This window comes from Homalodisca vitripennis, chromosome X, assembly GCF_021130785.1.
Source record: "Homalodisca vitripennis isolate AUS2020 chromosome X, UT_GWSS_2.1, whole genome shotgun sequence".
Classification (NCBI taxonomy): domain Eukaryota; kingdom Metazoa; phylum Arthropoda; class Insecta; order Hemiptera; family Cicadellidae; genus Homalodisca; species Homalodisca vitripennis.
In genome coordinates, this window is record NC_060215.1 from 94,362,069 (window position 1) to 94,380,256 (window position 18,188).

General features: G+C 30.5%; 1 protein-coding gene across 7 annotated transcripts in view; it reads right to left on the bottom strand.

The window, feature by feature from the left end:
* Nucleotides 1-18,188, bottom strand: part of LOC124369581 (epidermal growth factor receptor kinase substrate 8-like protein 1) — a 104,632-nt gene that overhangs the window by 5,959 nt on the left and 80,485 nt on the right. For 5 of the 7 annotated variants that reach the window (XM_046827618.1, XM_046827619.1, XM_046827616.1 and 2 more), the window contains 2 exons: nt 2,557-2,622; nt 1,202-1,370 (listed from right to left, as the gene is read on the bottom strand). In XM_046827618.1, coding sequence (XP_046683574.1) covers nt 1,202-1,370; nt 2,557-2,622 — 235 coding nt within the window. The remainder of the gene's footprint in view (nt 1-1,201; nt 1,371-2,556; nt 2,623-18,188) is intronic. The other 2 variants (XM_046827620.1, XM_046827617.1) reach the window with 1 other exon arrangement.

Sequence of the window (18,188 nt, forward strand, 5' to 3'; positions counted from 1 at the left end):
GATGCTTCCTCAGTTAGAACTAATATATCCACATACAATATTTCCTTAGCAAGCAGCAAACAGAGACATCTGCTGCTCGCTTTGAAACAAACAAGTATTGGACGATTATATCTACAAAAATCTCATAAATTAATTAAGTTGCTGCAAAGTTTACTGCCATATATACAACAACTTTAATACATAATCAATCAATTAGTTGTATATTTTGATGAGGCAGTCATAATTACATAACTTTGAGGTGGCAACACTTGTTTCTGCACTTTCAGTTGAGACAGCTGATGGCTTAGTATCAACTACCCTGTTGTTTTACATGTAAACAGTGTCTGTTTTAAGCACCTTTATATAATAAACATGGGAATGCTTTTTCAAGAGTATCGCTACAAATATATTTTGTTAAAAATACACCTAATACAGTGTTCTTGTTTAGTATGTGTGTTACACCCCTCATCTTTTTTGAAGCACCATGCCAGTAGTATTTTAAAAGTTCTTGATTCTTTCTCCTACATTATTTGTGTTTGTAATATTCTTAGTAGAGTAGTATTAGGAATGTTGAGCTTGCTGGTTCACTTTGTGATATAATATCTACCTCTTTTAAAACAACAAATAAAAAATAATCTTTATTTCTTGTAAATCACATAAACATTAAATAAATTAAATTTGTAGATCCTCCTATGAAAAAGAACAGAATATTAAATTTGTCAATTATTTAATTTATTTACCTATTTTTTAGTTACTTATTAGCAGAAGTGAAGTTTTTATCCAAGTGTAGAAAGATGTTAAAAGAGCAGATGAACTAATTCTGGACTAAAGAAATAAAATGTATAATTTTGTGTAGTTTTCCCTATTGAAGCAAAGTTGAATGTGTTAGTTTAATTGAACTTAAAACGAGTTTTCCCAGACAAAAGATCAAAACTTATAGTTGTGGGCCTAATTTTCTATAAGCTTAATAGCATCAAAAGTTTAAAATTCAATATTCATTTTAAATCAGAAAATTTAAGTATTTTTAGTCGAATTTATACTTTCTAACCCCCAAAAAACCAACTAAAAATACCACAACAAGCTACTTTTAAAATTTTAAATGATCATTAGTTATGGAGTTTGGAGCTCATGTGACATTTTAAATAATAATTATGAATGAAATTGAATGATTAAATATTAAAATACAAAATTAATTTCCACACAGGAACAGATGGAAACTTACTGGTCATCAAAGCCTTTCTGTTTGAGCCAGTCTTGAACTTGCGAGGGTGTTGACTCTGAGTTAATGTAGATCACCGGTGTTCGCTTTATGTTAGGTGCATTCTTCTGGAAAGCCATCAGTCTATCTCTGAGCTCCATCGTCATCAATTGAAAATCTGATGGTTCTTCGACTGAGCAGAACATTAAATATTACATACTGTGTATTACAAAAATATGCAAGTGTAGGATATTAATCCTACCTATGTACCAAATACCTGCAAGCATGCAATTACAACAAATCAGAATGCAACATTTTTTTATCAATCTGTGTTTGCATGCTTGAAAAACTAATTGTGAAATGTATTATTTGTTTATTACTCATTCCTTTTCAGTGATATGTTCTAAAAGCTATTATGGTAACAGCTGGTTTTACTTTTATTGAAGTCTGGTATACCTATTTTGAAATACAAGCATGATCCAAACATCTCTTTAGATATAAATAGATCGTGAAAACTACAATAATGTTATCATCTTTATTTGATAATATGAGCGTCAATGAAAAACTAATAGCAGCATGAGTTGTTTGCAATTTTGTGTACAGTATTGATTTTTTTATTACATCATGTCAAGATTGCAAAAACTCAGCCTACATCAAGGAGTAACAATTACTATTTTTCAAATAGTTTTGTAAAAACATTAAACTCAAAACATATATTTTACACAAAAAGGCAAATTTGATTGTAGAAGTTGACCGTAATCCAATATTTATTTTGTTTGCTTATTTAATTTTTTATTAGATTATCGGAGTGGTTGATGATCGCAAATAAAATGAGCATATTCACTTGTTTATCAGTTTCTTGTAAGTTTTTTCCTGTTAGATTGCTAACAACTAATCTCCTTAATATATTTTTATAAGTTCACCTATATTCATGCTCTACTTGTTTTTATCACCCTTTTTATTATTAATGATATACAATTAAACAATATATATATATATATATATATATATATATATATATATATATATATATATATATATTGTTTAATTGTATATCATTAATAATAAAAAGGGTGATAAAAACAAGTATATATATTTCATGTTTGGTTTAAACCTCTCTCTTTTCATTTTATAATTATTCTTAAATTTTATCATACATATTCATTATAAAAAAAACACTGCTAAAGCTAATGGAAGCTTTAGTAGGAAGGGGTCATTTACCAAAATAAACAAGTATTTATAATACCGGGATTATAGGTGCTTTTTTGGTAGTAAAGACAAATACAATAATGTAATATACATATTATGGAATGTGTACTGTATAAAGTGTAAAATTGATTCAGAACAAGGAGCTATGAAGCAGACAGTAATTGACTTACAGGTGACTGAAGTGGGAGTTGTGACGAAAACATCATCTTCGAAATTGGAGTCTGAAACAAGAAATACTAAATATTTAATTACTTGAGGAATGAATAAAATTATCTTCATAAATCAATACACAATTTTGCTGTTCATTTCAGAACTATCCTTGCAGGTAAAATATAGACTTTTATAAGACTGTGTTGATATTATTAAACTTTCCATCTTGGATTACTAAATTTGAAGCTATTTTGTATTTTTTTAAGAACAACGATAATTTGGTACTGAAATGGGAGTAAACCCAACATATGTTTTGTTTTATGGCAAACTTAATAACAATTTGAAAAAAAACTTTAAGTGCATAAGACTTTTACATAAATGAATAAAACAATCTTAGTCTTCATTGCATATTCATACTAGTTCAAAAACGCAACTTAACTAACTGGGCCGTCTTGTTCTATAGCTAATTTCATTTGATAATAAAAATTATTGTGTACATTCTAACTATTTTCTGAAGTATGAATTTGTCCATTCTGGTAGATAATGTAGAATATTGCTCCTTTTTCTTAATACTAATTCATTATAATTTAATGTCTGAATAGTACAAAATCATTATGTCATTAAATTAAATTGATTAAAATTGAAACTGAAAAGTCTTATTTTACTTAGTTCATCTAATAACATCTTCATAAGTATCATATTATAAATGTTAGTATAATTTTCAACAAATCTTTTGAATTTGAATGATTTTTCTCAGTGATTAACTACGCAATGCATTATAGTAGATAAATCTAATAAAAAAGGAAAATATTCATACCTGATTCATACACCAAATGTGCAACTAAACACTCAATGATAAATGCATTAGTTCTTTAAGGTGAAAACCAAACCAATGAAATTAAGTGCCTGGAAAAACATGAAACCAACAAGTGTTCTCTACTGATCAACTTAAATGAACCCGATGTAGGATAGTTTCAAGAACCCAAATTCAATTGCGGTAATATTCTAGGAGGCAATTGCCAATTTGCATTATATAGGCACACAATCTGTTTTATTGTGAAATTAATTGATAGAGAAATTTCCTCCAAGAAAGAAATCAATCATCAACAACTCTATTATTGGTGGGGTTTTAAATGAAAGGTTATAAAACAAATAACAAACAATAATATTTTCTCTGATCATATATTTTTTTTAACTTGACATTTAAAGCCAACCATAAGACGTAAATATTAACTCAATGAGATAAAGCCACTAAAATTTCCCATTTTCAGCTTAATAGAGATGGTCTTCTTATCATTGGCTGAAGGTATTTAACTTTTATTTATGTGCCTGGGGGATGTTTTTATTGTATCAAGCAAGAAAGATAAATAAATATAGACTGAGGACAAAATCTATCGTTCCAAAACTGTCCACCTTTTAGTACCCTCTCATTCTGAATCTCGCCACAACTTGTGCAGCTGGTGGTTGTTTCTTTCATATGAGAAATTTGTCTACTGATTTCACGAAACGTGTGTGTGTTTATACAATTCTAATTGGCTCTCACCTCATGGACTTTGACACTTATTTCCACCCTCATAAACACCTTTATTTAGCCTTTACAGGATATCTGATAAATGTGAACCAAAACTTTAGCAAATGGTGAAATAGTTTAAAATAATACAAAATGTTCCTCATATCCTGTATTGCTTCTTAAAGCATCTATTTTGTACTATTGAATTTATAACTAAACACTATATAAGTGATAGCTTTTCAATTCACCAAGAATGTATTTGGCCTAGGATAAATAGACTACAAATATCAGATCATAGAAACTGATACAACAAACAAACAAAATATCATAAACATGATACATAATCTCAAAAATACAAACACCTTCTAACCAATCCAAACTAACTTTGTATCATTTTTAAAATTTTTAAGGGTTATTCAGATGTTTGAGCGTGAAATTAGTTTTCATGAAATTAGATAATATTTTGAATGGCCACCAGTTTAAATTCTGTAAATGAAAACATCATATTTTGTTACAAAACAAGTTCTAATAAGAAAAATATTTAGGAAATTAGAATTTTTTAATTCAAATAATTCTTCAGCTAAGAACCGTAGGAAAAAAAAACACTTTTACTACACAAAATAAGTAGTATGTTATGTCTGAAGTGGTTTTATTTCAAACCATTTCGCGAAGTTCTGGTTCACATTTTTTGAGCACCATAAATATATCATGCGTGTATTACTCATTCAGTAAAAATAATTTTCACTATAATAGTAGCATACAAATTATACATCTTTCATACTTAGATAGTAAACAAAGAACAGCATTCCTTTTAATGCTTCACTGATACTTCACATATCTTAAATAGGATTAATATTTGAACATATTATATTTTGCTTATAAATAAATGCATAGAATGTGACCAAAATTTAAATAATTTTATAATATTTCTCAATTTTCAATCCACATTTTATTGTCCCAGTTACACAAAATTAATATTAAACTTACCAGAGCATTAGCAAAGCAGGTCTATTGCACGATGAGCTGGGAGCAATGAAACAAAGACAAAAGCAATACATGAATTGAAACATTTTACAGACTTCTATCTAAAAACCAGGATTCGTTAAAATATTTATTGGAAGTAGGGAGACAGGGAAGGGGTAGGTACAAAGTTACTCTTATTTAAGCTTGCTTTCCGGTGGTCAAAAATATTGGATTGGCTTGATAACTTCAAAGTTATACAGCTTAAGAAACCTTGGCTATTACTCACAATTATCGAATAAAAATTAAATTTGAATGGCGTTAACAGTGATGGCAGACTTTAATTTTTAAATACTGACTATAGATAATGCAAGCCAATTATTCCTTAAGGCAAACTTAATGTTGGCCTCTTAAACAAATTCAAGATTGGAATTTGGTATATAAATAATGCCAAAATATGACAGAAATGTTTTGAATTCATGTACTAGAAATTATGTTTCATCGTTTCCACACTACCAAAATTTTGTTAAGTTTGCGTTTGAATATAATGTGGATCTTCAATGGTTTAAATTGAATTTCCTACAAAATTAAAACTGTTTTTAAAAACTTGCATATGGTTTGTGCTCTTTTTAAACATGTAATAGCTACAAATAGTGAACGTTTACTAAAATCACTACTCTTTTAAAAACTGCTCTTAAACCAAATTTTTTTTTTTAAGAAAACCAATAACTATATTTATTAATATAACATAATATTCATAAATGGTACCTCCAAAAGATAAAGCTCTTTATATCTCATGCACAGTGGGTACCTTTAAAGTTTTGTTACACAATGATGCATTCTAAATGTGTTGATGACCTGTAAGCAGACCTACAACAGTCCCCCAGAAGACCTACTACATCATTCTAGTTCATGGTTAGCCCCCAGGTTTGGCTCTCAAATAAGGGTCTTTAACTGCCTTTCTGCATCTCCTCATGAGATATGGATTGAAATCCAGTTAAAGTATTGGGCATATATGTTGATTCTAAATTAAATTAAAAAGTGCACATCAATGAGATTCCCAAAAAGATTTTCCTAGAGTTTCTTTTCTTATTTGGAAATTGAAAGATACCGCGTTGAATGATTACCTTAAAGTAACTTATTTAGTTAGGAATTGTTCAGTCCCTATTTCTTATGGGTTGCTTTTATGGGTCATCATTTGTGAGTGGCATTCTTTTTATTCAAAAGAACGCTATTGGTACAATGTGTAGAGCTGGTGTTAGAGATCATTTCTGCCCATTCTTCATAAAGTTAAACATTATGACAATTATCAATCTGTACATTCACATTTGCCTTTTTTTAAATGAAAACTAACGTAAATAAACTGGTCACAAGAGAAGATGTTTAAAAATAAAATGAACATAGATGTACTTGGACATAGATTACACAAGACAAGGAACTCACACAAAATTAATTTCATTAAAATTTTTTAACAAAGCAGTTATAAACCATCATCTCCAGACCAGGCATCCTGATCTATGATCCTCGCTTTAAGTTCTCAGTACATACATCTGCTTGAAAGATCTTCCTTGAAACCGTGAGACAAACATTCTTCCACCCTGTAGATTCCAAAGTTGCTTTCATTGTTGGTTTTGGATCTATCTGTATACCAGGTATGTCCTTCAACTTTCAGCAGAATCCTGCCTTTTCACTTCCCTTCTCTTGGAAATGAAGGCGGAAACACTGCTTAAACTGGTATCTAGTAACCAGCGTCCATTACTATGAACAGAATCAACTTCTCCATGGTACTTTCTCAGACTGAGCAGTAGCCTCCCCAATGTGAAGACGATTAGTATCCTGGAGCCTCAAAGCCATCCAGCCAACCTCACCTTTGATAAAAAATATTCAATGAAGAATACCCAAAATAATCTTCATTAAGAATAAATGGCAAGTATTGCACCTCATTTGTTATAACTGATTTAAAAATTAAAATAGAATTTTATTATAATTCAGTTACAGTAAGATTTTTTATTATCTTGCATTATTCAACCATGCCAGTTTATCAAATATTCCAATATTTTATTAAAAAGGTAAAATAAGAAACAACATTTTGAATATTCTTGGAGCATTGGAAATATTTTAATTTAATACCACTAATGAATTACAACACATATTCCAATAATTAATGATGGTGGAATCCTTGATTTTGAAAGGCCTCGCAAAATTACATTAATTTTTGGAATATTTGTTGTAATTCACTAGTTGTATTAAATCTTATTTTTCCAAATGCATATAGACAGCATACTCATACATTACTGTATTAACATAAGAGTATAATATAGAAATTTAAATCATAACATAGTTACACAGAAGGATTTGGGTCAGTCCATTCGGAATCAATATCTATAATTATGGTGTGAGATGGTATCTTTATCTGATGAAATGGTTGGGTAGAACATGAATAACTTGTATCATCATATAATGATGTAGATTATGTTTTGCTTAGTGCTCTTTAAACATTGTGGCTATATCAGTCTGTTATTTTTTCAGTTGGTCTTGTTTTGAAAAAATTGTACTTGATAGTAAACAAATTCACATTATTTCTGAAGCATTATGATACCTGCTACTTTCTGCAGATTTTACTAATGTGTCTAGGGCCTTAGACACTTCAGCCTAAGTGATGCAAGTTCCAGCTTCTTCTTTTTCCCCAGTCTCTAATGGCTCCTGAGGGCTCAACACTTTGTTTAACCACCTCATCAATCAAATCTCCTTCGATGGATAAATCCTCCATCCATTCATTGATTTCTTATTTGGAAACATGACTCAGAGGATTACTGAATTAACTTGAGAGCTAGAGAATGTTCAGTTAAAGGCTTATTTTCCATATTGATTTTCAACAATAAGATACGGCATGCTTCACTTTTTACATTGATCCAAGCAATTGCAAATGAAAAAATTGCATCCTCGATGTTAAGATTCATTTTCACCTTCTTCACACTGGTTTTCTGTATACAAGAATGTGGCATTTACATTAATCATCGGCCCTGTTATTGACCTCTGCTCTTTCAGCACAAATATACAATAAACTGTACAGTGTTTCTAGCTTAGAGGTTTTTAAAGTTTGAAAATTGTCAAGGCTTTTTACAGCAGCAGATCCAGAAAAAAATGTTTCCAATTATTGTTTTGGTTTTTTATACTACATTTAATGAAAGATGCATTATTAAATTTGACCACAGTATTGCTTCGGTTCTCATAATTTTTAATCTTGTGATATCCAGTTTTTAATAAATTGTCAGTGTGACATGTTTACGTCTTTCCATTTTTTATGCACTTATCTTACATTTTCAAATTATGTTGGATAGTAAAAATATAATCCTCTGTTATACAGAAACATACAAGAAGAAATAAAATAACGCATAATGGTAAACACAGGAAAGGTCATAAAAACAAGCGTCTCTTGTAGCTCGCACTGAATACACTGAGGGTGAGCAACAAGGTGCCAAATAGTTCTGAGTAATTCTGACTATTCCTGACTGTACTGCCAACATGCTTGTGTAACAAATCTCCAGTGAATAATATCCAATTATACTCAGTGTGGCTATGACTGAATATGAAAAATTGGTAACAAACATGTCCTGGACTTATCGGGTCTGCCGAACTATCAAGTGCCGGATTAAGACAGTCTTACTGTATTATGAAATGTAATAAAATGTTCTGATTGAAGAGTAGCATATTAATACATTTACAATTCAATAAATTTGAACATTGCATATTTCAGACTGACTAAGTTAATATAGATATAAAACAGTGTTAAGTTTAACAGACAAATAAGTCAATTAAAAAATACATTTATGTTAACATTAAAATTTTTATAGAAAAGAAAACCCTTCCCTCTCGCACGGGTGTATTGTTGTTACATCAGTGTCAATTATCTAGAAAGAGTAAACAATTACTTGAATAGTGTCTTTTGGATACACTGAGCTTGATAACTTTGGCAATCAGTCAACTGCAAAATACAATCATATATTCTCCTTCCCTATTCAAAGAAGAGTCCCTTAAAAAATATGAGTCAAACAAAATACAATAGGAGTGGTTATCTTATGTAGTTTAAGGTTGAATGTTTAGCTGAACAACCCTTACATTGTAGATAAAAACCATTAGGCAATTAACTGACTGTAAAGCTCGCTCATGAATATGAAATAATTCTTGTTAACTTCTTTTTTAGGTCTAACTAATCTGCTACTAGTGAATTTAGAGCAGTGTCTATTTCTCCTCAGGACAAGTTACACAATCACACACTCTACAGCTGAAAGCAGTATTTAATGTATCAGATAGAGCTGTTACATTTAGGGTCTTATCCTTTTAATGAATGTGATTATTTACATTTCATACACCTCTTTAAAAGGTTCATTCATTGACCTTTGATCTATGAAACAAGGCAAAGTAAAAGGAAAATTATATAATGATTATCAGACAGCATGAACACAAAATTATGACTTGCATGATAATCTAGAATTACAAATGCCTTATTGCAATGTGATATTCAAATCAAATGTTCCTCCAAAGAGTAACAATAGGATACCATGGTGCCATCACTGCATATCATTCCATTGCTCCAAATGGTGCTTTACAAACAAGAAGTCTTAATGTGTTTAAATGTACCATCACAGATGAGTTGGGGAACTAACGTACTGCGCCATCAGAGTAACATACACCACCTACTCCTACTACGAGGGGGTACCCAAAAGTAACCGGAATTGTATTGCTGGCAGCCGGCAGCGTGTAGTACACATTCCTGCCGCTAGGCGTGTGTCGCGCAACCCATTGCGAGCTCAGTGACCCCAGTTCCGTTGTCCTAGTGCATTCTGTTCGTTCGTAGTGACTGTTTTCGCTAACCCTGTTTTGTTCTTGTTTCGTTTTTTGTCATGGCAAGTTTAAGTGAACAACGTGCAGCTGTGAAATTTTGTTTTTTACTTGGTAAAAATGCTGCAGAAACTATTTTAATGTTGAATACAGCTTACAAAGATGATGCTATGGGGAAAACTCAGGTCTACGAGTGGTTCGCTCGATTTAAAAATGGCGACATGTCGATTGAAGACAAACCTCGTTCTGGACGTCCATCAACCTCTCGAACGGACGAAAATGTTGAGAAAATTCGTGAACTTGTGCTCACCGACCATCGACAGACAATTGAGGAACTATCAGAGAGTAGTGGGTTAACTTGGAGCTCGGTTCAGCGAATTTTAACAGGAGATTTAGGACTGAAAAGGGTTGCTGCCAAATTTGTTCCTCGACTTCTGACTGACCATCAAAAGGCACATCGAGTTGAAACTTGCCGCCTTCTGAAAGAACATCTCGAAAATGATCCCGATTTTCTGGAAAAGGTAATTACTGGTGATGAGTCATGGTGCTATGGTTATGACCCAGAAACGAAGCAACAGTCAAGCCAATGGAAGTCGCCATCTTCACCTCGTCCAAAAAAATGTCGGCAAATCAAATCAAACATCAAAACCATGTTGATTTGCTTTTTTGATGCTAAAGGCATTGTTCATTCTGAGTTTGTTCCTCCAGGTCAGACTGTCAACCAAACATTTTATTTGGAGATTTTAAGAAGATTGCGCAACAGTGTTCGCCAGAAAAGACCCGATTTGTGGCAGACTGGAGACTGGTTCTTCCACCACGACAACGCACCGGCACACACAGCCATCTCAGTTAGGCAGTTTTTAGCCAAAAACGGCATGGTTCCGCTGCCCCACGCACCTTACTCACCTGACCTCGCTCCATGCGACTTTTTTTTATGTCCACACATGAAAAGAGGCTTAAAAGGTCAACGATTTGACAGCGTTGAAGAGGTTAAGAAAAAAACGAAGCTCGAGCTTGCAGCCATTTCTAAAGATGACTACAAAAAATGTTTTGATCAATGGAAATACCGTTGGGACAAGTGTATTAGTTGTAATGGAGATTATTTTGAAGGAGATAAGGTCGTATTGTAAAAAATTTGATAATATATAATTTTTATAAAATAATTCTGGTTTTTTTTGGGTACCCCCTCGTACTTTTTGCCTTATCGTCTATGTGCATTTGGTGGTGCAACCGTATTGGAGATATGCAACTAACTTGTATACATCATATTTAGACTAAAGGAGTGCAAGAAAGCTTTAATCTGGAGTGTTTTACTTGAAAAATACAATGATATTATAATATGGTAATGTAATAGTAATCATCTGTTTCATTAAAATCAGTTGTTTTTATAACTGCAACAATTAAAATTTTTTGTTGTTACTCAAGAAGTGCTATTCGATTAATTTACACACTTTCTCAACAACAATTTTTAATAGTTGTGGTTGTATGAACAGCTGTTTTAATGAAACAGATGAATACTATTAATAAAAAATGTATAAATACGAATTAGAGTAATTATTCATGGAGTTAAAACCATGAAACCCCATTAGTATTGGAATAACTAAACTAACAATATAAGAATGTATTATTATTTATTTTCAATAAACTTTATGTTGATTTTGAGCCATTATGGATTGATATACTGAAATTTAATTTTCTTAACATGAATTTTCATATTTTCTTGTATTTTATTACAAAATTAGAACACATTAAAGTGATCCTGATAAACATGCTTTATTATAATGTGCATACTGTAATGGGAGTTAGAAAAAATGTATAATATGTTATAATTTAAATGTTTTAAAAAACAATTTTTACATTTTGGAAATTTGTGCTTTAGACTACAATGAGACCTTTTTGAGAAAATTACCATGTTGCATATAAAAGTAACCCTCCCTTTATTGTGAAAGTAAATATGAAAAAACAACAATTATAATTGATGTATTTATCTTTACAAATATGTTGATTATAGTGTAATATGTAGTCTTACATTGCAGTTTTTAGCCGCCATTTTGGAATGAAAAAAGGTAAACGTTCTTTATAATGAAAGACATCACTACAATTTTTAAATTTTAAAAACTCAAGAATCAATTTTACCTATAGATTTTAACACACTCTTTATTAAAAGCCCATGAAAACCTTTCTAAACTGTTCTACAATAATCTATTCTCACACAATTAGTTTGAGACACTTTATATAAAACACCCTGTATAAATGTTCCTTCAAATACTCTGTAACAATTATGTGGAATAAATTTAACATTGGTTAGACTTTCAGTGGAATAGAACAGTTATGTACAATCTTTGAAAGAAGCTAAAAAGTATGCTGTTCCAGACAAAATTGACTACTACTCAATGGTAATGGAAATTTTGTAAAACACATCTCCTCTTGAAAGTATGATACATGATTATCGATATTGTAATGTTGGATTTGACAGAAATAGAAACTAACCTTGTGCAAAGAAAATCAAGGGAATAAATGAAAAACTAACTATCAATGGTGCAGCTAAGGGAGAAGATATCAGGATGTATCTCACCCCTCTAAATGTTACAAGAACAAATTTAGGTCACAAGTAAATCAGCTTAAAAAATTGAAGTACGCTACAAATTATATCACAATAATGGTAATTATTCCTTAGCTATATCGTTAGTTAATGGATAGAGCCTAAATTAATAACATAACCATATTAATCAGGCCTTGATCAATTAGAAGTTGACGATAGTTTAAACACATGCTCCCATTAAAAGAGATGTCACCCTGCTACGAAAGCCCTCAAGAATGCGTTTGCGACTTACTACTGTCTATGATTGAACTAACTTGGAAAATCAGTGCTAATACCTAAAGTGTTAGATACAAATACAATTTTAGTAATCAACATATTAAACTGCCACTATTTCTTAAGACTTGGTTCTAAGATTTATCTTAATAAGCTATTATTATTGGACCATATTAGACACCTAAATTGCAAGGTTTGGTCTATTGTTCTAAATAAGCTAAGCCGTGTTTGTGTTTTAAACATTTTAAAAATAAATAAATACATCCTGAGTGAAGCCGTTCTGACAATACTCACACCAGATCTGTCTTTTTCATGTCCAATGCGCTTCACTCTGTTGATAAATTTATGACGAAAGAATGTTTGAACTGCCTATTGGCATTTGGCAGCAGTTTGTTTGTAACTTTTGTTATGTTTTTCTGTCTATTTTGTGATAATGCTTGAATTTTAACTTATATATTACTTTTGGCTGTACTTAACTTATAGATTTCTAATAAGTTTAATTAAGTAAAAAAGTTAATTTTTTTGTCATTCTAAACAGGTTTGGTTTTACTTACTGACTATTAAATATTTTTAACTAAACACTTTAACATGTATTGTGAGTTTTTATTTTAAAGATATTCCAATACAAATTTAATTAGGCCCAAATGTTATTTAGTTTTAAATAAAAATTGTGTTTTCAACTGCTTTTAAGTTTATAATTCTTCTGAAATATTCTGTAGTAGCCTATATGACAGCTATTGAATAAATTGTAATAATCTACTAGTTATACGAGTAGTTATTTGATCACGACTGTTAGTAAAATCTTGAACATTTTGACAAGTTAGTAATTTTTCTTTGAAATCTTTGCTTGCATGATTTATTCAAGCAGGCAAATATTGTTAGTAATATTTATAAATTTATGAAGGAAAATGCAAACCATAAAACCGTTAGTATCAGTGCAAGGCAAGTTTTACTACACAGAAGTGTGTAGTGAGAAGACTAGTGTACAATTTTACATTGTAAAACATCGGATATCAACTGCAAAACTATTGAAGTAGGCGCTAAGGGAAAAAATAAACTTCCAGGGCTGTGAGAAAAGTTTGAGGTGGACATTAAAGAACCTGAGGTTCATTTGGCAATAGACAGCAAACAAGAGGAAATTATTAATTGAAAATCCTGAAATCCGAGAGAAAAGGATAACATATTTCAGAGCATTAAGACACTACAGGGAGCAAGGACAGCCAATAATTTATTTTGATGTGTCTTGTATACAATCGTCCCACATATCTATCCAAACTTGATCTGATGGCTCAAATAGAGGGCTACTCGTTCAGATTTACAAGGGCGAGAGACTGATAATTATTTATGTGGGTGGAGAGAAAGAGTTTGTGTCTAATGCTTTTATCTGTTGGAAGTAGGCAACCAAAGTTGGGACTACCATGACAACGTGAATGGGGAAATATTTGTGAAGTGGATGAAGGAAAAAGTGTTGCTGAATTTAGAACAAAATTTACTATGACTCATCGATAACGCGCCCTACCACAAGAAACAAATTGATAATGCTCCTATTAAGTTAATTTGTGTCGAAGTCAAAGGTTATGTAGCTAAAAGGAATACATCATATCTATGTCTCAAACTAAAGATCTCTGAGAAGACAAGATATTAGTAAGTATGGGCGTAGAAGAGTGGTCAGTAAACTGCATGCACGTGGAGAAAATCGAAAAAGGACTTTGCAGCCGCAGAACCCCAGATTGACAATATTATAGAATCCTTTATTGTATCAGTTGGAGATGATTTGGATACAGACAGCAGTGACAGTGGCCCAGAAGAGAAGGGCCATTTGTGTGGGATTAGAGAACTCCAATGAAAAACAATCACTGTATGTTACAATTGTTATTATAAAATTATATTTATTTCAGTATTTAAATTAACTAAATATTATTAAATTCACTAAAAATGAAATAATTATAGAAATTCAAATAATAGCAATAATAAAACATATACTTGTTGTTGTTTTTTTTATTACATTTTTAGAGTCTTGTTTAACATGTTTTTCAAAATAACTTATTTGATACTAATTGGCAAATCAAAATCAGAGTTTAAACTTTTTAACATCAGAGTTTAAACTGATGTTAAAAAGATTATTGCGCTTTCATCTCAGTGGCTAGCACATAAACGCAGATAGTGTTTATTTGTTGATAGGGTCGTATTTGGGTTTTTGTGAAACTTTTCCAGTTGTCCTGGTAGTGCCAATGTGCAAATCCTAGTTCTATATGTTTATGGGTTCTAACAGAAATGTATACTGTAGATCTATTTTATGTGTTAAGAGTTTGGTGGCCATTAACTACCAGAGATCTCTTATGGACCAAATACACACTGGAGTGTGACAGTCATAATGGTGTGAGGTTGTAGTTGTGAACTTGCATTTTGTAACAAAAAACAAAAACCAAAAATAGGCTGCATATATACGCATTTTCCTGATGTATGAAAAAAGGCACATGCGGTATATACACATCAACATATTAAGTTCAGTTTGGGCACCATTGATATTTGAAACCAGGCATATTTATTCATGTCATGCAACATTATATTTATACATGTCTACATTATTCCTATTATATTTATACATGTCTACATTATTCCTAACAAAAAACCCAACTAATTTTCTTTGTCATGACTGTATAAACTACCCAGTCACTTTCAATTACGTTACAAGAACATCAGGTTTTTTAAGATAACCTTTTTTATGAAAAATTATATATATTGGTCAAATGTGGAAGATTATATAATAGAATTGTGTAATTTTTATACTCATATTTTTTTTAAATAAGATTTTCACATAACATGTGTTTGTATTGATTTACAAACATATACTTTACTAACAAAATTGTAATACCTCTAAAAGCAGCTATGATATAACAAGTTTTTAAAGACTTGTCTACGAATTGCAAAAAACCTATCTTGTAAGCTTTATATCTTAATTTACAAAAATATTTTATGGCCTGGACTTCAATTTGAGCACTTTGTTACACAGCAGTAAACTATTAATTCTTAACATACAAAATAATTTTAGTTCATTGTAATCAGTATTTAATGTTCTATGAAATAACAAGGGCTTTTTGTGGGGCTGTTAGGAATTCAAACTAATAATTCAAATCAATAGGCTTTCGCACTTAGCCTGTGTTGAAATAGATTGAAAAAGTTCGCTACAAGCTTTCAAGAAACTAACACACAAAATTGTAGTCTTTGCTGAAATACACAGAACAAATATGACATAAATATAAAGCACATATCTTTTAAACAATAAGGTTTGTTAGAGGTGGCTAAAATTTTAAACAGATCTTGTAGGAGTATATAACAAATATTAACAAAAAAACAAAGAATGAGAGGGTGCATACGTAATTATTACTGTAACTAATAATATAGTAAAAAATTAAGTTAATTATATCATAACTATAATAATAAATAACTATAATAGCACAAACGTGCTAAATGAACAAAACAATCATGAACTTATTAATTTTGTAGATGCATCTCAAACATGATTTATCTGGGTAGACTTTGATAAATAATGAGGAAAAAAGTCATATTAACTGAAAATATAATTTGAACGATATAGCAATGAAGTTTTTGCTCAACTCAGTAATAAGTAAGGTATCTGAAACATTTATACAAAATCAACCATATATTTTAATATTTAAAACAATTCTTGAACTTTATTGTTTGGGAGATCCAAAACATGTGATTCTGATACTATAATTGTAGTCTTGCTTCTCAATTCCTGTGTCATTTGCTGCTAAGAACTTTTGTTCTTACAAAGAAACAATATATTTTGTGTTTTACAAAGAATCGATATATATATCTGTGTGTGTGTGTGTTCGACTTATTTGTTTATTAATAACTTTTAATCCTTGCAAATCCTGAAATTTATTATGCTTAACAAAATTACAGCTCAAATTTTTGTACATTCTCAATTATAAGATACAATAGACATCACAAATGAATTAAAGCAGCTGAAAATACCCAATTAAATCACAGTGACTGTGTACTTACAAATGTTAGAAAAACTGCTTACGACAATACATTGATTGGCAACACCACATATTAGAGGCAGTAATATAGACAAACACTAGCAATTGTCACAGAATACTTTATTGGCAAATCAGAGTATAAGATTTCTTAACAGACAGTAACAATAATAAGCACAACAACAAACAAGTTTAAAGTCCAAGTACAACATTCACTACATAAACCAATAATATTATGTTTAAGTACTGCTCTTCTTCTACATAAAGCACCACACTTCACAGAGACCATACAGCAAAACAATAAAAAAATTTAACTTTCAGCAGAAACATACTTTTAAATTTGCTAGGCATTCATCATTTACAACAATAAAAAATGAATGAGTATATTCATAGATACAAGGTGTTTATTTTAAAACCGTCCACATATGGTGATAGCAAATGTTGATATAGACATGTTCTGTTTGTCAGATGATTATTCAGCCTCCTGAGGAACTAAATATAATAATTTTGAATCCAGAAATTCAAAATGATGAATTGAAATATAAGAATGCTATGTAGCTGAAACCAGAACTATTTTTTAACAGTTGAATCAGCCAAAACAGCAGTCTGTATTGTATCCCTGGTATCGATATTTTAAAACAATTCAAAATAGTTGTGTAATACAAATAATTTGTAGGACATTCGAAAATTCCTGCTAAAAATACACTCTTGAACACAACAAAGTAGGAAGTTGTTTGAATTTGGTTTAGATTTTGCTAAAATTTGTATGAACTTTAAAATGAAGTGTAACAATTTGTAGAATTATGAGATGAGGATTGTAGGGATAAGGTTTTCCTTCCAAAATGAATGCTCGTCCCCCCCCCAAGGCCTGGATAAAAGTCTAAGAAATAAAATATATTTGTGTTTAAAAAATTCATTCATGATCAACAAATAGTTTAAAATTGAACACCCTCTACATATGAGGATGAGATGTATGTGAATATGTTTGGTTTACCTGTACTTTAATGTAAGTTTTAAATAGGCATAAATATTTATTCTTTTATTAATAGATATTTTATTACTGTCTTTTAAATTGTCTTTTCGAATCAATGAAATATTACACATAACAATATATTATTATATTACACCACATATTTATAAGTAAACCCTTGGATAGTGTTTGGTGGTGTTTTGCTTATTTTGCAATATTCAACTACCAGTTGAATGTATTAATAAGGACAACATATTTTTATTTAAGCATTTGTCTTTTAGTAAAATAGTGTTCATATTTAATAACTTAAGTACTATGAAATAATTAAGAAAACAAGTGAAAAGTTAGTGACATTGTACTACTATCAAGCTAACTAAAATCATTCAAATCAAATTTTTTAGCAGTATTCATTTGAAACTTGTACATGGCATTTAGCGGTGACATGATTTAGAAAGTGTGCATTAAAAATTAGTCTTCTAATTCTTATTTTTTTCTTATTTTATAAAATCTTAATTGCTATGTATACATTGTAATTTAAATCTTTACAT